This window comes from Bubalus bubalis, chromosome 10 (genome assembly GCF_019923935.1).
Source record: "Bubalus bubalis isolate 160015118507 breed Murrah chromosome 10, NDDB_SH_1, whole genome shotgun sequence".
Taxonomy (NCBI): domain Eukaryota; kingdom Metazoa; phylum Chordata; class Mammalia; order Artiodactyla; family Bovidae; genus Bubalus; species Bubalus bubalis.
The window spans coordinates 7,728,276-7,750,902 of NC_059166.1; the positions used below are offsets into that span (position 1 = coordinate 7,728,276).

The following is a 22,627-nucleotide window of genomic DNA, read 5'->3' on the forward strand; positions in this document are numbered from 1 at the left end:
GGAACAAAAAGGAAAGAAACTGAAATACTACATTTAGCTAAAAAGGCTGTCTTCCCCAATGCACACCATCCATCCAGCCTAAGATGGCCTTCACTCTTCTGTTTCATGGGAAACCCAGCTTCAGGGCTGAAAATGACAAGTTTCCACCTGTCTCCCCCTCTGGAATTCAAATGTTCTTTCACTTTGAACAAAGAGCTTTATGACTTGGATCTCACATTTTCACATTATTTATGTGGTTTTTAAAATTAGCTTCTAGTGGCCGTAATGCCCTTTGAAGAGACTGACAATATTACCGTTCTTATTCTGCCTCTCCTCAGAAGAAACTTCAAGATGGAGAAGGTGAAGGGTGACGCTGTTGTCAACACTGGCCTGCCAGGTCTGGAGCAGACATCCCCAATCAATCACAGCAGTTTTTATCCCAGATTAGGCCAATGTGGCACCCCAGTCAGACCATACCAATCAATCCGAGTTACCAGAGCAAGTGAAATGTCAGTCATTCCTGCCCAAGGGAAACATGGAAATAGCAGAAGCTCTCAAAAACTCCTAATGTGAGATTACCTGAGATAAAATAAGAAGGGTGCTGGATTATCAACCAAATCTCCTTTGCAAAAACCCACTTATTTAGTTCCTGGACATAGCTACCTGTTCTTCCCATAGGTGCCTTGTCCAAGGATTTAACATCTAAACCCTTTCTAGGAAGCCTGTTTCTCCTCCAAAAGCCAGTAACATTCTGAGGGTGATTCTTAGCTCCTTCCCTCTATCCTTTCTACCTGCTTTCTATCTCTGAATCCACCCCCTTTTTTTTCCTGTTAGGAACTCATTAAAAAAAACTCATTTTTTCTCATTAGGAACTCATGATTTATTGCCTGGCTTTCTGGACAGATTCATAACTGGTCTCTTTGGCATCAGCTTCCCCATCCTCTAGTCCATGCTTCACATTGCATTGAAAAAATCCAGGTCTAGCTCATTCCTCTTCGGCTTAAATATTTTTCATCAGTCTTATTCTCTTCAGAATAAAGACCTAATGCTTTAGCATGACAGGAAAGGGCCAGCTATCATCCAAGTTCTGACCATCTCTGAAGCACTTCTTGCCACTTTTACTCAATTGAGTCCCATTTAGTTTTCTTACAATTCCACAAGCCCCACAATAGAACTGCTTGTTCAAAAGATCACTCAAGATGAAGAGTAGAAAACAGGTGTTTGGGCTGTTTTGTTTTCTTCAGATAAATATTCAGAAGTGGGATTTCTGGATAATACAGTAGTTCTATTTCTAATATTTTTTTAAGGAATCTCTATACCGTTCTCCATGGTGGCTGCACCAATGTATATCCCCACCAATAGTTCACCAGGATTCCCTTTTCTCCATATCCTCACCAGTACTTGCTATTTCTTGTCTTTTTGATAACAGCCACTCTGACAGGTTGAGGTGATATCTCAATTGTGGTTTTGATTTGCTTTTCCCTGGTGATTAGTGATGTTGAGCATCTTTTCATGTCCTCAGTGGCTATCTGTATATCTTCTTTGGAAAAATGTCCATTCCAATGCTCTGTTCATTTTTGTTTATTTTTAAAACTAAAAAATGATTTGGCCGTGCTGCATCTTTGAGGCCATGAGTGGGCTTTCTCTAGTTGGAATGAGTGGCAGCTACTCTCTAGCGGTCGCACTCGGGCTTCTCTTTGTGGTGGTGACTTCTCTCGTTATAGAGCACGGGCTCTAGAGTGCAGCCTCAGTCGTTGTGGTGCACGGGCTTAGTTGCTCCAAGGCATGTGGAATCTTCCCAGACCAGGGATCGAACCCTTGTCCCCTGCATTGGCAGGAGGATTCTTAACCACTGGGGCCATCAGGGAAGTCCCACTCTGCTCATTTTTAAATCAAATTGTTTGGATTTTTGCTATCAGGTCGAATGAGCTCTTTATATATTTTGGATATCAACCCCTTATTCAATATACAGCTAGCAAGTATTCTCTCCCGTTCAGCTGTCTATTTTGTTGATGGTTTCCTTTACTGCGCAGTCTCCACACAATTTTACTTCCTCTGTAGATACAACCAAACCTCTCTATGTAAGGCCCCTCCCAGAAATTGGCTTGTGACCACTGAGCAGGTGGAGGGCCAAGTAGGATTTTCCCCTCTACTTAACAGCATTGATAACATTTTTCTGTGCCCCAGGTGTGTACCTGAGTCTCCTCGATGGCTGATCTCCCAGAACAAAAATGATAAAGCCATGAAGATCATTAAGCATATTGCAAAGAAAAATGGAAAACCCTTGCCCGGATCTCTCCAGGTGAGCCAGCGGCTGAAGTGGCAAAGCAGGGAACTGCGAAGAGGAGGGAAAAGCATGCATTGTCTCCGTGGGGAGCCGCAGAAGCGGCCCAACTCCCAGGCACAGCAGGGTACTTCTGTTGTACTAAGATTTGTGGTTCCCAGCAGAATATTTTACACAGATGGAAAACATCAAAGGAAACCCAAAGTCATTTGAAAGTCAGACGAGGAGCTTCTATCTTGTTCATCTCTTGACTGTGTTGGCCCTCAGCCCCAGTACAGAGGGAAGAATCTTCAAACACAAATAATTCCTTAGAATTTTTTAAATTTTAGATAAAAAGTATCCCAAAATATTTTAAACGCCCCCCTGCCTTCTTGAATAGAACAAATCAAAGTGTCCATTTTCTGTCACTTAGCATTTCACCTTTAGTAGGCCTCATCACCTTTAATTTAAAACTTTTCACCTGACAGGGCCTGGTAAAGAGAAAATCAAGCTTACTAGGAATTTATATTGACATAATAGCAAGTAATTTCTGATGAGGCTCTAAGATGGGTGACCTGTACAAATCTGAGATTGACCTGACATTCACAGTGAGGGCCTCAGAGGCCTTTTTTCTTCACTTCCTTTCTGGGTGGTTAGAGTACCTATTTTTTTTTTCTGCATAAACAGCTGGCATAGCACTGATTCTTAGAATTCAGATCCTCTTGGAAACTGGCCAGGGAATAAAGCCCACGTGGGTCACTGTCTCCCGCCATGGTCAGAGTTCACGTGAGGACGCTAAGTCCAGTCATTGCTGGTTCCCTGGAGGCTTCTTCCAACACCAACTTGTCCGGTCCAGCATCGACTGTGTCCTTCTAAAGTGGGCTTCTCAATTCACCGGGGGAACCTGTGAACATGCATTTCCCTCTGGCTGGGCTGGGGCCAGAGATTTTTCGCTCTTTATTATTTTAATATTTTATTTTATTTATTTGTTTGGCTGCACCAGGTCTTAGTTGAGACATGCGGGATCTTCGATCTTCATTGCAGCATATGCGATTTGGCATGCGGGACCTGGTTCCCTGACCAGGGACCGAACCCAGGCCCCCTGCACTGAAGTCTTAGCCACTGAACCACCAGAGAAGTCCCCAAAGACCTTTCATTCTAACAAGCCCCAGGTGATGCCAATGCTGGTCTGAGTGCCAGGGTGCCCGAGCAGTCTCCTATTGGGCCGTACTCGGGTCCCGGTGTGCAGAGAGGGTGTGTCAATGTGCTCAGCCCTCAGGGTCCCTGGAGGACCTCAGTTTTACCCCACCACATTTTGCCAGCAACATCCCATAATATATATGCATGAGTTACCCCGCTGCTCTGTATCCCAGTTCCTCTTCTGTGAGATGTAGTGAAAACCATAAAATCTAACTTGTAGGGTGGTTATATTGATTAAACGAGTTAATGTATGTGAAGGGCTTAGCTAGCGCTGGGCACTTTAAAGCATCTAGCAAGTCTAAGGTATTATGTCCCCTGGGTGACCCTGGGATGCCCTCATGGAATATACAAAACCGTTGCTATTGTTTCTATTCCCAGAGCCTCAGACCTGATGAGGAAGTTGGTGAGAAGCTGAATCCTTCATTTCTTGACTTGGTCAGAACCCCTCAGATAAGGAAACACACCTTGATCTTGATGTACAACTGGTAAGGATTATTTTCCACTTTAAAATCTCTCCAAATTCTTTTCATCTCCATCATCCACATAGAGGAGGGACCAAGAGGACCTTCTAAACGTAGCCTAGGTCCAGTCAGCATCAGTGGTGGATTGCAAGTGGGCTCATTTATATTTTTGTCAGGCAGATGTTGAAATCAGCTTACAGACCCAACACATAGACCACTACATTCTCAACCTGGGCTTTACCTTAAGAATCACCTGGGAGTTTATAAAATACCAAGGCCAGACTCTTCTCCCACAAAGACATGGATTTAATTGTCAAGGCTAGGAACCAGGAACCAGTAGTTTTAAAATCTTCCAAGTGATTCTAATGTCAAACTGAGACAATTGGTGTAGATTTTTTTAAATTGAAGTATGATTGATTTACAGTATGTTAGTTTCAGGTATACAGCACAGCGATTCATATATATATATACATATATATATATATATTTATATATGATTCAAATTCTCTTCCCTTATAGAAGTAGTAGAAGTAGAAGTGTTAGCCACTCAGTTGTGTCTGACTCTTTGTGATCCCGTGGACTGCAGCCTGCCAGGCTCCTCTGGCAGGAGTCCATGAGAAGGAGAGGAGTCCATGAGAAGGAGAGGAGTCCATGAGAATTCTCCAGGCAAGAATACTGAAGTGGGCCGCCATTCCCTTCTCCAGGGGATCTTCCTGACTCAGGGATTGAAACTGGGTCTCCTGCATTGGCAGATAGATCAGATTCTTTACCATCTGAGTCACCAGGGAAGCCCTTACAGCTTGTTACTAAATATTGATAGAGTCCCTGGTGCTATACAGTAGGTCCTTGTTACATAGGTTAATTGATATGAGTGTAGATCTCTACTGCAAGGCCTTTTCTTTTCCACCCAGAGAAAATGTAAATAAATAAACTCTCAAACAAGACTAGACAGGTATAACCACTGACTCCACATCCAGTAGCAAGTCTGAGCATCCTCACTGCCTGCAGGCTGCTCCAGAGCCCTGGGCCGTGGGTTCCGCACCAGCCTCTGCACCACGCAGCACGCTTTCCCTTCACTCAGTGACATCACTGGGATGACACAGAGCAGCCAAATGATGCTTCACAGTCACTGACAGAAGGCGACGTCCCTGGTGGTCCACACTCCCTCTGCAGGGAGCATGGGATCGATCCCTGGTCGAGGAACTAAGATCCTGAGTGTCCTGCATGCCACATGGGACAGCTAAACAATAAAAGACTATCCACAGTCACTGACAAAAGCAAAGCTTACCAGGAGTTAATTTAGCAGCCTTCACAATATTGCATGCAAAATGCATCGGGGAAACCTGGCCTCATTATCCACATATTTTCCATTGCAGACATTGAACGCTTTCGGTCAACAAAACCAGAAACATCATCTAAGTCTTGTCCGTGAATGGATAAACAACAGGGACCTACCATATAGCGCAGGGAACTAGATTCAGTATCCTGTGATCAACCATAATGGAAAAGAATATTAAAAAAGAAAGCATATATGTATATAACCAGCCACTTTGCTGTACAGCAGAGACCGGCACAACACCGTAAATCAACTATTCTTCAATTTTAAAAATTCATTAATTTTTAAAATGTTGTCTGTATCATGTCAAAAGATAAATCATCAAAAGTGGGGCTGTATCCATTTGGGAATTTGGTTTCCACTTGGTCTCCTGTGTTCCTAATGTTTGGATTAAGTAGTCATTAGAAGACCAGAAAGAGAAAAGATTAACAACCACTAATAACCTGAAACAGTTCTACTAAATAAATCCTTCCAGTAAGACATTGCTTCTCGCCTTTCAATTTTGCCAGGGAATGTTAGCCTAATTCTTTCCCTTTCCAGACTCTGAGGTTACAGCCAGTCACTGTAATGGGTCAGATGGTATAAAAGCAGTGGAATGGAGGGAAAGCAATAATAAGATGACAAAGAAAGGTGTCCTACAGTCAAGCTTTCGGTGACTTGCTCACAGTGCTTGTCTTGATCTGAGCTCTCCTCTTTGCTCAGGTTCACGAGCTCTGTTCTCTACCAGGGCCTCATCATGCACATGGGCCTTGCGGGGAGCAACATCTACCTGGACTTCTTCTACTCTGCCCTGGTCGAGTTCCCTGCTGCCTTTCTCATCATCCTCACCATTGACCGCATAGGTCGCCGTTATCCATGGGCCGTATCAAATATGGTGGCGGGGGCAGCCTGTCTAGTCTCAGTTTTTATCCCTGAGGGTAAGTGCCCGGCCAAGCTGGGGTCTTGTCTGCCAAGGCCCTGAGAAGGGGCCAGGGGCAGGGATTTGGGGCAGGGGGACGGTGCGGGAAGCACAGCCCTTTGATAGGAAGACCATGTTTTTCAGTGTGGAAGTCTATTTGGAAAGAATGAATGAAATATCTGGGACTTTTCTGAGTGAATGCATATGGCAACTCTGCCTAAGAGCCATGGCACCCCATGATGGCCTGATGTGGTATAATCACATCCACTGGTTCTCTGAGTTGGGCTTCCCTGGTAGCTCAGAGGGTAAAGCGTCTGCCTGTGATGCAGGAGACCTGGGTTCAATCCCTGGGTCGGAAAGCTCCCCTGGAGAAGGACATGGCAACCCACTCCAGTACTCCTGTCTGGAAAATCCTACGGACGGAGGAGCCTGATAGGCTACAGTCCATGGGGTTGCAAAGAGTTGGTTCTCTGATGTAATACAACAAGAGAAGCTAGGAGGACCCACACCTTGGGCCATCCAGCTGGGCCAGCACTGAGAGCAGGCTATTTCTTCTGGGTCACTTCTGTAGATGAAAGTAGGTGGAACTTTGGAAGCGGGTGTCATTCTGGTGTCATTAACGACTGAGGTCTAAAGTGAGGAGTGTGTTAGAACCATGAGGCTAACACAAGCAGACGCGGGGGATTTTGCAGAACTGTCCTGAGTCTGCAGAAGCACCAACGGTCCTGTTCCAGGGGATGCACTGTCTCCTTGCCCCTCCCCTCTGCCGCCGAGCCCCGTTGGGCGACCCGGGAGCCTGAGCAGCACGTGTCAGCCGTGTGTTTTCCCCTCAGATCTACACTGGCTAAGAGTTACGGCTGCTTGCCTGGGTCGGATGGGGATCACAATGGCCTATGAGATGGTCTGCCTGGTCAACGCGGAACTGTACCCCACGTTCATCAGGTGTGTACGTTCCCCTCAGCGTGGGGAGTGCGGCTGGGACACTTGTTTACTGGTGAGAATGACCACAGGTGCCAACAGAGGACAACTCACCTTTTTTAAGAAATTTATTTTATTGATGTACAGTTGATTTACAGTGGCATGTCAATTTCTACTGTACAGCAAAATGATTCAGTTATACATATGTACATTCTTTTACGTATTCTTCTCCATTATGATTTATCACAGGATATCGAGTCTAGTTCCCTGTGCTATGCAGTAGGATCTTGTGGTTGATCCATCCTGCATAGAATAGTGCCTCTGCTAACCCTGAACCCCCAATCCAAGCCTCTCACGCCTTCCATGCTCCTTGGCAACCACGAGTCTATTATCTGCGTCTGTGAGACTGTTTCTGTTTTGAGATAAGTTCATTTGTGTCATATTTTAGATTCCACATGTAGGTGACATCATACGGTATTTGTCTTTCTCTTTCTGACTTCCCGCACTTGGTATCTCTAGGGAAGGCACCTTCCTTTTCAAGAGGATGGAACCATTTCAAGGCAGTAGGCAGGTCACACCTCACACTCCCGGGCTGGGGTGAAACTCAGGAACCACGTGGGGAGAACAGGAGCCATTGCACGGAGAGGGATGACCGAATGGCCACAGGTGGGAGAACAGCCCATGCAGGATGGCAGAGCAGAGCGAGGGCAGACGGGGATGAAAGTACGAATCCAAAATTGGCCCCGCCCCCAGTTAGACATCTTCGAGAAAGTTAGTATAAAACAAGTACAGCAGAACACGAATGGAATTATGTATCGTTTCCGTGCATCGACAGTACCGTGAAGACTTTCAGCTCGCACCCGTTTTGATGATTGGGGGAGGTATTTAAGACGGGCTTGGGAGATAACTACGGTCCTGTGATAAGCAGAAGGAAACACGGGTGTCCCGCGTTTCAGGAACCTCGGGGTCCTCGTCTGCTCCTCCATGTGTGACATCGGGGGCATCCTCACCCCCTTCCTGGTCTACAGGCTCACCGACATCTGGCACGAGCTCCCCCTGGTGGTTTTCGGTAAGAAATCCTCATTGATGTCCGAAGGAAAACCTGTCTTTTAGGGGTCTCCCTGTTTCTACCTCCAAACTAGTGCTCTCCTTGCAAGTCACTACCAAATGTGACTAGTAATTGGTACTACTATTAGTGTGGTAACTCTAGTGTTACTAACAGCATTAGCAGCCGCTAACACTCGTCCGGGAACGCACGAGGACTCACGCCCGTAGAGATGCAAAGTCCAGGGCGAGTGAGGTGGGGGTTTCCTTGAAGAAGACCCTCTCCCCTCACTGATATCTGCCTCTTTGTCCAGGAACTCATTCTTTCTATCTCCTCTAGGCCCAGACATTGGAAAATCCAAACTCTTTTTACTTCCTTACTTCAGAAGAAGCAGTTAAAATTTTGCCAAGGGCAATTTCAACACCCAGGGGGAACAAAGACCAAGACTGAGACAATGCAGACTTCCCTGGCCGTCCAGTGGTTAAGACTCCGCGCTCAGAATACAGGGAGCCCAGGTTCGATCCCTGATCAGGGAACTAGATCCCACATGCTGCAACTGTAAGATCCTGCATGCTGCAATGAAGGCCCAGTGCAGCCAAATAAGTACATTTTTTAAAAAAGAAAGAAAACGGGTTAGCATGACAGGAACACCTGTGGGGGTGCTGGCGCCCTGTCCTCAGGTTCCTCAGCGATTAGACAGAAGCAGCAGGGGCACAGTCCTGCCCGCTGAACCTGAAGGAGGTATGGGTGCTGAGTCCACCCCTCCCGACCAGCCACAGAAGAGAATGGGAGGGATTAACCTAATCATCACCACGTCCTGAACCCTAAGTCTGCAGACTGAGAGGGGCTGGGATCCTGGGAGGTTCCATTCACCCAGTATCCACTGCCTCTTCCCCCAGTGGCAGACAGAGGGACAGGTGCCCTCCTGGGCATCCCAGCAGACACAGCTCCAGATCCACACATGTAACTTCACCTTCTCAATGTGTCAGCCCTGGGGTCTCCATGCACCCACTCCTGTCTTCTTTAAGACTCCTTCTGAGTCTTTGTTTTAATTTGACAGAAATGGAACGCTTTCCCCACGGGCATACAAGACCCAGTCTGGGGGAGGAAGGGAAAGACCGTCTCAGACGACAGCAGGGGAACAGCAAATGGCTTTCCCCCAATCCTGCGTGTTGTCACACCCACGTGTCTCTTTCCCCCAATCCTGCGTGTTGTCACACCCACGTGTCTCTGCTCGTTCCTTCTGCTCGAGGGACTTTTGAGGGCAGAAGTTTCCACTGCTGTAGATCTATCAGCAAAAACTCCAAAGCTTTGAGAGAACTCACCCCCGAAAGAGACCTGACGAATGTTTCCATGTTCCAACTTAATAACAACAAGATGGCCAAGTTGATAGAACATGAGGTCTCTATCCTGAGGTAGGCAGAGTGGCTGGGAGCCCCGGGCCCAGACTCCTTCCTCCCCCAGCACTGGCCAAGGGGCCTGACCCCAGTACCCCCTTTCCATCTTGGGAGCACGTTCTGGTTTCTTCCTTACACTCCAACCTCAGCCACTCCCCTAGGTTGGCAGTGAGTGGTCCGTGGGTCTGAGGGATATTTCTGGGTAGAAAATAGATACTCCTTAGTATCTATTTTGTTTCTCTTAGTACCATTTAACAACAACAACAACAACAAAATATGCAAAGTCCAGACCCAGAGGAACTCCCCAGACCTAGACCCTCTTTTGGGCCCTGCCTGTCCATCAAAAAGATAAAGGATTTTAATTGCATTTCAAATTTGAAGTAAGCAAAGTGTTAGTGGCTCAGCCGTGTCCATCTCGTTGTCACCCCATGAACTATATATAGCCCGCCAGGCTGCTCTGTCCAGAGGATTCTCCAGGTGAGAATACTGGAATGGGTAGCCATTCCTTTCTCCAGGACATCTTCCTGACCCAGGGATCGAACCCGCGTCTCTTGCGTCTCCTGCATTGGCAGGCAGGTTCTTTATCACTAGAACCACCTGGGAAGAAGACAATTACTGATTTTATATTGCTGGTAGTTTCCTTCTCTCACCAGCTTTTAAAAGCTAGGAGGAAGCAAAACGAGCAGTTTTACACTTTTTCTTTCTCTTTTCACACAATGCTGCTGCTGCTGCTAAGTCGCTTCAGTCGTGTCTGACTCTGTGCGATCCCAGAGACGGCAGCCCACCAGGCTCCCTCGTCCCTGGGATTCTCCAGGCAAGAACACTGGAGTGGTTTGCCATTTCCCTCTCCAATGCATGATAATAGTGTGCAAATTGTGCTCTAGTAATATCCAGAAATGGTCATCTAGAAGCTTGAAAACCAACACACGAATACATTGGAAAAGTTCATGCCATGGGCCAGGCACTTTTCTAAGCACCTAACAAATATGAACTCATTTCAGCCCCATAACAAGCATTTGAGGTGGAGACATCATCCCACATTCTGCAGAGGTGCCTGGAGTATCGGGAGATCATAGAACTTCTCGGAGCTCTAAGACCAGTGCTCGGGGAGTCAGCACTTGGGGTGTCAGCAACCCTGGTGCCCAGAGCTACAGCCGGTGCCCTGAACCACTGTGCACTGGAGGCCTGTATTTCTATTTCAGTTTTAAGGGTGCAGAAAATGGAGTCCAGCAGGCATTTTTTTGAAACCCCCAAATAGTAAAAAAACCCATATCCTACTTCTTGCATTCTATGACAGAAAATATATAAAGATGTACCCTGGTTCGATTCCTGGGTTGGGAAGAACCCCTGGAGAAGGGATAGGCTACCCAGGCCAGTATTCATGGGCTTCCCTGGTGGCTCAGATGGTAAAGAATCTGCCTGCAATGAGGAAGACCTGGGTTCAATCCCTGGTTTGGGAAGATCCCCTGGAGGAGGGCATGGCCACCCACTCCAGGATTCTTGCCTGGAGAATCCGGTGGACAGAAGAGCCTGGTGAGCTATAGTCTATGGGATCACAAAGAGTTGGACACAACTGAATGACTAAGCACAGCACAGCACGTGTGTGTGTGTGTGTGTGTGTGTGTGTACATGTATATATATATTTTATGTATATATATGTATTTGTGTGTGTATATATATTCTTTTTATGTATATTTAAGTATATATATGTATAGATATATATTGTCTTTTTATATCTATACACACATACATACATCTATATACATTTAAAGTCTATATATAGATATACATAAAAAATACATGCATATATATATAAAGATACTATATATATACATAAAAAGACTATATATAAATGTATACATTTAAAAAGCTATATATATTAAAAAGAATATATATATGTGAATCACTTTGCTGTATGCCTGAAATCAACCCAATGTTGTAGATCAACTATACTTCAGTAAAATAAAAAATAAAAAGCAACAATAAATAGAAATAAAATAAAAAGCCTGGCTATACCATTTAATGCTGTTATGAAGTAATATGTGATTCATTACTTTTATTTGCTGGTAACAATCCAAGTTTCTAACTCATTTTCATTACTAAGTGCTTTATATTGGCAGGGCTATATTCTTTCTTTTCTTAGCATTGTTTTTTTTCAGAGTTATTTTCTAACTCTAAAGTATCTTAATATCATGGCAATGTTCTCTAGCCTAGAATAACTTTGACTCAAAATGTGAAGTATTTCATTTCCCTATAAGGAATTGTAATTCAGCGGAATTTGGAACGGGCTAAATATTTATGATGGGGAACAGGGCAGTCTGAGATGGCAAAGGAATCTGTAAGTATAGGAAATCATCAAAAAATTTTTTTAAGAAACAAGGGGAGCTCTAATTACAGAAGCAGCATGCATCAACCCTGAATGTGATCTTTGTCTGTTTGGCTTTCAGCTGTGGTTGGCCTGATTGCTGGAGGACTGGTGCTGTTGCTCCCAGAAACCAAAGGGAAGACTTTGCCTGAGACCATTGAAGAAGCTGAGAACATGCAGAGGTAGGGAGTTGCGATTTCTTCATGAACTATTCCATACATGTTTGGGGAAAACGCTGTAGCCGGCTGGAAAGAAAGATGACGGTGAATCTGTCCCTCCCACCATACACTGAGATCAATTCAAATGAAAGCAAAGATTAAAATGTACCAACAAAGAAACAGTGAAAGAGAATGAAGATATTATAGGAGAAGCCCTTTACCCTTTCACAGTGAGGAAGACTTAAAATTTGACCAAAAATATCCAGGACCCATTAGGAAAAAAAAGTTCACCTTTAAATAAAAATTTAAAACTGTGTTGAAAAACTTCCATAAGCTAAAAAAGATAAGCAAACTTAGAGAAAATGTCTACTCCTCCATAAAGGGCTAATTTTCCCAATGTATAAAGAGTACTAACAAATTCATAAGAAAAATCACTCAGTAGGAAAAAATGGACAAAGGGCTTGAATACATAATTTAGTGAAAAGAAGGAAAAAACAGCTCTAAAATATATTAATATGCCCAATCTCCTTCATAGTAAGAGAATTGCAAAGTTACCCTGCACTATTATACCCTGGGATTGTCAAAGATCAAACTGCTTGAAAATATCCAGTGGACCCTCCAACAGCACAGGAGTGAGGGGTGTCAACCTCCTATGCAATCAAAATCCACTTACTTTCAATTCCCCCAAAACTTAACCGCTAATAGGTAAGTAAGTAAGTAAGTGTTAGTCACCCAGTCGTGCCCGACTCTTTGCAACCCCATGGACTGCAGCCCACCAGGCTCTTCTGTCCATGAGATTTTCCAGGCAAGAATACTGGAGTGGGTTGCCATTTCCTTCTCCAGAGGATCTTCCCGACCCAGGGATCAAACCCAGGTTTCCTGCACTGCAGGCAGATTCTTTACCAACTGAGCTATAAGGGAAGCCCCAACTGCTAATAATCAGAAGCTTATGAATCACATAGGGCAGTTCAGATATATTTCATATGTTGTATGTATCATATAGTGTGTTCCTACAGTAATCTATAGAAAAGAAAATGTTATTAAGAAAATCATAAGGAAAATAAAATACATTTACAGTACTATACCGTGTTTTTCAGGCTTCTTAGGTGGCACTAGTGGTAAAGAACCTGCCTGCCAATGCAGGAGACATGAGAGGTGCAGGTTCGATCCCCGGGTCTGGAAGATCCCCTGGAGGAGGGCATAGCAACCCACTCCGATATGCTTGCCTGGAGAATCCCATGGACAGAGGAGCCTGGCAGGCTACAGTCCATAGGGTCACACAGAGTCAGATACGACTGAAGCAGCTTAGCACTCACACACCTTGTTTATCAATACTGTAAATTTATAAATTTACATCATCTGTTTATAAGACAAATCATCTATCAGCACCTACATGAACATTTTCCTATATGATACAAACCACTGTAGGACTTCTCTGATGGCTCAGTGGTAAAGAATTGGCCTGCCAATGCAGGAAACATGGCTTCAATCCCTGATCCGGGAAGATCCCACAGGCCACAGGCCACTAAGCCCATGCACCACAACTATTGAGCCTGTGCTCTAGAGCCTGGGGACCACAACTTCTGAGCCCACGTGCCACAAATACTGAAGCCTGCACGCCCTAGAGCCCGTGCTCCCCAATGAGAGAAGTCACCGCAATGAGAAGCCTGCATGCCGCAATGAAGAGTAGTCCCTGCTCGCCAAAACTAGAGCAAAGCCCATGCAGCAGTGAAGACCCAGCACAGCCAAAACTAAATAAATAAAATTAAAAAGGAAACACGGTAGATTTTACGTGTATTAATAACAAGTGACATCAAAAATGAAAAGATAATATAAAAAAGAAATCCATATTTATTTACAGATATAGTGATTCATGGGCTTCCCAGGTGGCTCAGTGGTTAAAAAAAAAAAAAAAAATCCACCTGCCAATGCAGGAGACACAGGTGTGATCCCTGGGTGGGGAAGATCCCCTGGAGGAGGAAACGGCAGTATTTCCTCCAGTATTCTTGCCGGGGAATTCCTATCGACAGAGGAGCCGGGCAGGGTTGCGAGTCAGACACGACTTAGCGACTGAATCTCGGCCACCATCATTGATTCAGGCACTGACTCTGAAGCAATGTCTGTGTGGTTGGTTTATGGCTGCCGACTGTAACTGACTGATGCTATGGCCCTCCACTGCTCACAGCAGCCTAGCCTATACACGAATGAACGCACTGATATGACATTTCTGTGCCATACAGTATTACAGTCATATTCATGATACAGCATTGGAAACATTTGTTACATTTTTTTAAAAAAACCACTTACCTGTGATGGTAGGCAGGTTCCCCAGTACGATCAAGAGAGGCATAATGTAAGATAATGTAATTCTTTGAAAGCAAAATTATAAAACAATAAGAAAATGAATACATTATTAATTTTGCATTAAATATCACTCACCTGATGCCTATGTAGGGAGAGACTAAAGTCTGTGCGTGCATGCGTGCTCAGTCGCCTCAGTCATGTCTGACTCCTTGCAACCCTATAGACTGTATCTCTCCAGACTCCTCTGTCCATGTGATTCTTCAGGCAGGAATACTGGAGTGGGTTGCCATGCACTCCTCCAGGGCATCTTCCCGACCTAGGGATCGAACCAGCATCTCCTCCATCTCCTGCCCTGCAGGGGAATTCTTTACTACGGAGCCACCAGGGAAGCCCAGACTAATGCATGCATATACTTTATGCATTCATGATGTACTTAACTTTTTCTTAGTTTTTTCAAAATTTCTAGGCTACATGTTTCATCTGAGAGTTTTTCAAATTGTCACAAATTGCCAAAAATTTTTCAACTTTTTTATAGAAAAAAATCCACATGTAAGTGGACACATGCAGTTCAAACTTGTGTTATTCAAGGATCAACTGTACTTACTGTGTTGGTAAAAGATGTGGGGAGACAGGCAGTGTCCTTAAAACATTTCTGATGGGCAGTATGACATAATATCAAAATTGTATATGTGTGTACTTTTGTATACAGCAATTCCATACTTATAGAAATTTATGTGTGTAAAATGGTGTTTGTATAGGATTATTCATTAAGGCAATTTTTATGCATCAAAAGAGTGAGAACAACATAAATGTCAATCAATCGGGAGACAGTTAGGTGAATTATGGTATGTCATTCAGTAAAATACTCCATGGTCATTAAAAAGAATGAAGCAAAAAAATAAATAAATAAAAAATAAATAAAAAGAATGAAGCACCTTGATATATATATATACTGATATGTAAATTCTCCCAGATGTATTATTAATGGGGAAAAAAAGCAAAACATAAAAAGGTATATAATCATTTGTGCACAAAGAGCAAAATACATGTATAGGAAACTTAAATATATATTAAACATATATATAAATTATATATACAATTTATCTTTGGAAGAACATGCATAACATTGATCATCTATGGAATTAGATGGCTATGGGATGTAAGTGGAAGGGAGACTCTTCAGTGCATGCTTTTTGCACTCTCTGAACACATACAATTCTATTTTAAAAGTAACCTTAAAAAATCAAAAATAGAGACTTCCCTTTCAGTTGGTACAGTGGATAAGAATCCGCCTGCCACAAGGGACACAAGTTCGATCCCTGGTCCAGGAGGAGTCCACTCACCACAGAGCAACTAAGCCTGTGGGCCGTAGCTACTGAAGATGCACACTCTAGGGCCAATGAGCCACAACTACGGAGCCCGTGTCCCACAACTACGGAAGCCCCCAGGCCCAAGAGCCAGGAAACCGCAACCACCGAAGCCTGCATGGAGCACCTACTGAAGCCCATGGGCCTAGAGCCTGTGCGCCACAAGAGAAGCCACCTCAGTGAGAAGCCCCATGTACCGCAACTAGAGAGCTGCCGTTGCTGGCCGCAAGTAGAGAAAGCCCAAGCACAGCAACAAAGACCCAGTGCAATCAAAAATAAATAGATAAAACAATTTTTTAAAAATCTACATACAGAGAAACATATATGACACACTCCCCCATGAATCTGTTTATGTGACATGCTTAGCTATAACCGTTTGTTTTATCCGTAGTCCATTTTCGGCCCATTGGTGCCATGAATTGAGCTGAATTGTACCCATGCTACAAACCCTTCACACTTCACATATTCAGTACTTGGGCAAAGGTCACAGCAGAAGAGTCACAGTGGTCTGAGGCTTTTCCTAGAACTTGGAAGAGGCTTTGAATTCAGCCAGAGGTCATACCCTAGCAGTTTATGGGACACCGGAGTCTCAAGAGCTTTGCCTGGCCCACATAATTTTTTTAAGTGGGAAATTCCACATAAACTGAATTTCCAGAATCTGTTTTTTTTTTTTTTTTTTTAAATCAGAGAATTGGGTAACACTGAGCAGGCAGTTTCCTCCTGTTGACAGCTTGGAGGAGCTGAGTGGTGACAGGTCTGTTCTTTGAAGGGCATGCCTGGGGAGCCAGCCACAGGCCTGCCTTCCCACGCTTGGTGCCTAGGACACTTCTGTTTTCCGTCTGGTGAGTGTGGACCTTTGAGTTTGAGAGCCTTGATCTTGATCAACCAACCCCCACAGACCTTGTCCAGTGCATCTTCCCGTGCACATGAGTGCTGCTGCTCCTGGAGGACCGAAATTCTACATCATTTATGGTCGTGTCCCTAGAGCTAAGCATAGTCCCTGAACACAAAGAGCAGGCGCTCGCCAAATATTTGTGGAATAAATGCAGAGCTCCTTCCACAGCACCCCTATGTGGGGTGGCCCTAGGTTTTCCCCTGCCAGTTCCAGTGTCGGCAAGGCAGCAACATGTGATGGCGAGGAACAGGCCTGGTCTGATGCCAGAACCCAGCCTCTGTGCACTGACTCTGAATTCAATCTCAGAGTTTTGGGGTAAAGTTGAAAAGAATAGCTTTTTTTGCAGGTGCCAAGCAAAGAGTCCAGGGCAGCTAGTGCTTAAAAGACCCAACCTTCCTGAAGATTTTCAAGGAAAAGTTTATAAAACAAGGTGAGGGAAGGGGGTTATGGGGTGTGTGACCATCTCATGGACATTCTTCTGACTGGTTGGTGGTGAGGTACTTGGGAGTCAGCATCATCAACTTTCTGGTTTCAACCAGTATGGGGTCTAGAGTTTTTGGGCAGCATAGGTAGTTTCTTCCATCTGGTGGGGTTTCAGTATCTGCAAAACAGCTCAAAGGACACGGCTCGGAATATTATCTATATTCCTTGAAGAGGAACTAAAGGTCCTTGACTTTATTTAACGGTTAGAGTATTATTTTGTCTTGGTTGGCTGGTTTTTTTTTTTTTTTCTGCATTTTCTCACTTCTCTGATTGAATGTATTCTTTGACTAAAGTTTTTATACAGACAAAGGCAAGTGGAGGTCATGGGTGGGTGTCTATTCTGGAAAGGCTTCATAGGGTCCTGCTGGGCTATGGGTCCTCATATTTCCTATCATGTTATCTTCACTCCACTAGGGCTCAATTTTTCATCTGTCAATGGAAAAAGAGTTCCTATTCATTGAATTTTTTGTAATGATTAAATGGGACTTCCCTGATGGCTCAGCAGGTAAAAAAAATTCTACCTGCAACACAGGAGATGTGGGTTTGATCCCTGGGTAGGGAAGATCCCCTAGAGAAGGAAATGGCAACCCACTCCAGCATTCTTGCCTGGGAAATCACATGGACAGAGGAGCCTGGTGGGCGGATAATGCATGTAAAGTGCCTGGCTGTTAGTAAATGTTCAATAACCACCAAGACTATTCATAGAAGTTTTCACAGCTGTTTTACAAAACAATAAAATATGTACCCAGATGGCTTATTGGAAATCAAATTTTTAAATATATGCTGAATGGTTTTGAGACAGGGAAGTGCAGCTCAGTGATACACCAATATGCCTATACTTGAAAGAATTTTCCATTTTTATCAGACTGGTTCAAAGTAGGCTAAAGAGATATTGCGCAATATTATTCCTATTGTTATTTTACATTCTTGCTAACTATGCCATCTGCAAATACATCTATGAAGATTTGCACTTTTCTGTCCTCTGTACTGTGTAACCCAGTTCACCTTTAAAAGACAGAAGAGAGATGAGTAGGGTTCAGAGTGTGACAGGAGGAGCATGTGAGAAGATGGAGACTGAAGCCGAGTCGGGTGGAGGCTCCCATTCAGAGAAAGATGAGGAGGGGCCAGCTGGCAGGAGGCAGAGGCGCCCAGGAGAGGGGGCAGCCGTAGCTGGCACCTGGGGTCAGGCACGCTTCTCGCTAGGTGTGGACAGAGTGTCCCAGGCACTGAGTGAGCACGGGCAAGACCAGGGAGGACAGGAGCCCCACCACCACTCAAGTTATTCAGTCCCTGAGTCCATCCTAGGTACACAGAGCCTTCTGACTTACTAACATACACCTATTTCACCCCTTCAGCCTGTTTCCTTTCCTGTAAAATTGAGCCGCAATAGCTTACATGTCCTGAGAGCTTTCGTCTAGTGCTCTGCAAGCCCTTCTCCTGTATCACCTCATTTAATCCTCGCAACAACCATAGGCAGTAGGTAGTATCATTAACCCCATTTGAAGACAGAATAAAAAAGAGAGATTTGCCCAAAGTCAGTAAGTAACAAAGCCAAGGTTTTAATCCTGGCAGCCCCAAAGCCAGGGTTCATGGACACACCTCGCCCCGGAGGGCTGAGCTCACGAGAGGGATGAGGCATGCAAAGTGCCCTGTGCAGGGCTGCCTTCAGTTGTCAGCAACCTGGCTGTTCCTGCTGCTGTTGCTACTGCTATTGTTGTTGCTGCTTTTGCTGCTATTGTTGTTGTTGCAGCAACAATAGTTTTTGCTGCTGCTGTTGTTGCTCTTACTCTTTCTGCTGCTGTTACTGCTGCTGTTGTTACCATTGCTGCTGTTGCTATTGCTGTTGCTGTTGTTGTTGCTGTTCCTGCTGCTGTTGCTGTAGTTGTTGCTGTTGTTGCTTCTGTTTCTGCTGCTGCTGCTATTGTTGCTGCTGTTGCTGTTGCTGCTGGTGGTGCTGTTGTTGATGTTGCTGCTATTGCTGTTGTTCCTGTTCCTGTTGCTGTTGTTACTGGTGTTGATGCTGTTGCTGTTGTTGCTGTTACTGCTGCTGGTGTTGTTGGTGCTGTTGCTGCTGCTGTTGCTGTTGTTTCTCCTGCTGCTGTTGTTGTCACTGTTGCTGTTGTTGCTTCTGTTGCTGTTCTTGCTGCTGCTGTTTTTGTTGCTGCCATTGCTGTTTTTGCTGCTACTGTTGCTGCTGTTGCTGTTTTTGCTGCTGCTGTTGCTGCTGTTGCTGTTTTTGCTGCTGCTGCTGCTATTGCTGTTGCTGTTTTTGCTGCTGCTGCTGCTATTGCTGTTGCTGCTGGTGGTGGTGTTGCTGCTGTTGTTGTTGCTCCTGTTGCTGTTACTGCTGTTGCTGATGCTTTTGTTGCTGCTATTGCTGTTGTTGCTGCTGTTGTTCCTGTTGTTACTGCTGCTGCTGCTGCTGTTGTTGCTGCTGCTGTTGCTGTTGTTGCTGCTGCTGTTGCTGTTGTTGTTGCTGCTGCTGTTGCTGTTGCTGTTGTTGCTGCTGCTGTTGCTGTACTTGCTGCTGTTGCTGCTGCAACTATCGTTTTTGTTGTTGCCACTGTTGACAAGGAGGCCCTTGGAGCTTGGTTGTTGAGCTTGGGCCCCTGCATCTGGAGTCTGAGAGGACTCCAGAACCACCTGGATTACGGCGAGCTTCTGCTCCTCTCTGTTTCTCAGATGGATCCAGAGACTGAGGCAAGACTAAGCCCCTCCAAGTGGGGGGCATTCTATGAGGAATTGGGGGACCCAGGAGCAGCCCCAACCTGGATTTCAGTATTATAAACACAAGCATGCCAAGAGGGTGTGGCTGGGAACAGCAAAGTGAAGAAAGCAGCATTTTTACATGAATATCAGCAAGATCCTCATATTCATAAAGACAAGATGACTAAGAAAAGTTGCAATTTGAAAAAATTTTTAAATTAATTTTTATTTGCTCCTTACTTTTACTGAAAAGTCAATAATCTTTGGTAAAAATGGTTTCTCAAGTCCTATTTGCAGAAGAGATGATAACAGTGTCTATATTTTGCATTCATCTAAGGGATAGAAAATTAATTTCAGATGTTTAGCGTGTTCTCTATTACAGAGAGGAGTGAGACACCTTGAATAAAGAATGTGGGCCAGTCCCACTCCTGGGAGAGCATTTTAGGAGTGACTTCATCCACAATAGCTGCTCACGATGCTCTTTCCATTTTCTTTTTGAGCATCACCACAAGGAACACTTGGCAAGACTGATCCTGGACAAAGCTTATACTCATTTGTTGCTCCATTTTTCTATTATCCACTTTATCTTGATTTTCAGTTCCTCATAATCTCTTTCTCCTCTCTCCTTTTTTGTTTTATTATTGCAGGTCAGGAAAAAACAAAGAAAAGATGATTTACATTGAAGTCAAGAAACTAGACCCTCCACTAAATTAAGAAGAGAGAGCTGCTCTAGTTTGCTTTGACAATAACAAGGCAAGAATCGAACATTTCTGCTCTCACCACAAAGCCTATACTTGTCAACCTTACTTCTGTTTGGACACTATTAACCTTGATCTATAACCAAATGGAATCTGTTGTACTGCTGTATGCAAATCTGCCTCTAGGATGAGGTCTTAGAGGTTCAAGCAAATCTTCACTTGCTTAAACACTTCCAATGACCTCATCTTACATAGGTACCTTCAGAGGGGATGCCAGTACTCCTCTGGACCAGATATTTCCAGAGTAGGTTCTAGAATATCTCAAGGGAGAAGCAAAAAGTCTGTCTACGAAAGAAATAGCTTACACATAAAAAAAATGTCAAGATTTTATCATTTAAGTCAGCAGAAATCTGGCTACAAGTTTAGGAATGAATCGTAAAGATACAAGGCCCAGGAGGATGAAACATAATAATGAGTCAGGTAAGATTTACTGATCTGAGTGCTCTGACCCAAGATTCTAGATTTAATGTGCTGGCTGGAACCTCTAGCATCAGCTCCAACAGTTAGCAGAACAACAACATGAGAAAAATTATGAGTATATTTCCATAATTTGAAATAAGGAGGACTACTTAGGCAAAAGCATAATCCAAGAGACATAAAGTGAATGACTGACTGATTGATGTGACAACACAAGACAAGGCTAAATTAAATGAGGCTAGCTGTTTAACACACCCCAAAAGTAAATTTAATGAATGAGTGACAGATTTGGGGAAATATTTGCCACATATAAAATATTAAAGGGCAAATACCCAAAATAAATAAAAAGCTACTAAAAGTCAATAAAGAAATGATAATCCTTTACACAGACCATAGGAAAAAAATGGTTCAAGAATACAAAGTTATTTATAGAAATAGCTTTAAAATATGGTTAGGTTTTATATATATATATAAAGGTATGTATCCTCACTGCTGGGAAATAATAATGAAATATTTTTTACTCTTCAGATTAATTAATAAAATTAATTTAGAAAATTGAAAATATCAAGTATGGATGAGGATATGAAAGAACGTTCACGCATTGCTGGCATGCATGAGTTGATTGGTTTAGTCTTTAGAAAGCAGTTTGGCAGTGTCCGTGCACATATTAGAAATGTGCACATCTGGACCCAACAATTTCACCACTCAGTATCTATTTTTGAGAAACACTAAAGTGTATACAGATTCATCTCGGAGGTATTCACCGCATCATTTGTTGATGAGAGCAAAAATTGGAAATAACCAAAGTCCTTGTATGTGAGGAATGCTTAAATAAGCTATGGTATATCAACTCATCAGTGGAAAAAGAGTGAAAATGACATATAGCTACTCCATATAAAGACCTTCATGGTGGAGGGCTAAGGTGAGTTTTGGAATAAGGATGTGGAAATAATAGGATGCGCATCTAACTAATGATCTAGGGGGAGAGGAATGGGACTGGCAGGGCACAGGAACGATGAGAAAGGTTTTGCTTTTTCTGCAAGTCTTGCATTTTTATTTTTTCACGTGTCGATCTGCGGCATGCTCATGCTGTTTTTAAAAATAAATGATTAACTGGGAAATAGTTTGATGGTTTCTTTAAAAACTAAACATGTACTTACAATATCACTCAGCAATTGCCCTCCTGGGTATTTATACCAGAGAAAGGAAAACATGCATCCACACGAAATACCATACACAATTGCTCATGGCAGTTTTCGTCTCTAATTAAACAAAATCTGGAAATAATCAAAATGTTCCTCATACCAAGGAACACTCCTCAGCAAGAAAAAGGAACAAATCAACAAGACACACACAACTTGAATGGATCTCAAGGGTGCTAGGCTGAGTGATAAAGGCCAGTCTCCAAAGGTCAGTCATGAAAGGAAAAACTCCTGAGATGGAAAACAGATCAGTAATTATGGTAGTGGTTACATAAATACATAAATCTACTCATGTGATAAAGTGACATGGGTCTATACTCACATAAAGCACCAATGTCAGTTTCCCGGTTTTGATATTTTCTATAATTATATGAGATGGAACCATTGGGGAACACCAGGTGAAGGGGACCCAGAATCTCTCTGGATTGCCTTTGTAAATTCCCATGAATCTAGTTATTTCAAAATAAAAGATTAA

At 43.7% G+C, this 22,627-nt stretch overlaps 1 protein-coding gene across 4 annotated transcripts in view; it reads left to right on the forward strand.

Moving 5' to 3' along the window:
• The window catches only part of SLC22A2 (solute carrier family 22 member 2), a 32,768-nt gene extending 10,697 nt beyond the window's left edge, over positions 1-22,071 (forward strand). The window contains exons 5-11 of one of the 4 annotated variants that reach the window (XM_006051241.4): positions 2,167-2,281; positions 3,821-3,927; positions 5,942-6,156; positions 6,971-7,079; positions 8,012-8,124; positions 11,945-12,044; positions 20,423-22,071. In XM_006051241.4, the coding sequence (XP_006051303.2) occupies positions 2,167-2,281; positions 3,821-3,927; positions 5,942-6,156; positions 6,971-7,079; positions 8,012-8,124; positions 11,945-12,044; positions 20,423-20,489 (826 nt within the window). In that variant the 3' untranslated portion in view covers positions 20,490-22,071. Of the gene's footprint in view, positions 1-2,166; positions 2,282-3,820; positions 3,928-5,941; positions 6,157-6,970; positions 7,080-7,304; positions 7,722-8,011; positions 8,125-11,944; positions 12,045-20,422 lie in introns of those variants that run through there. The other 3 variants (XR_006542252.2, XM_006051244.4, XM_006051246.4) reach the window with 3 other exon arrangements.
• The last annotated feature ends 556 nt before the right edge of the window (positions 22,072-22,627 follow it).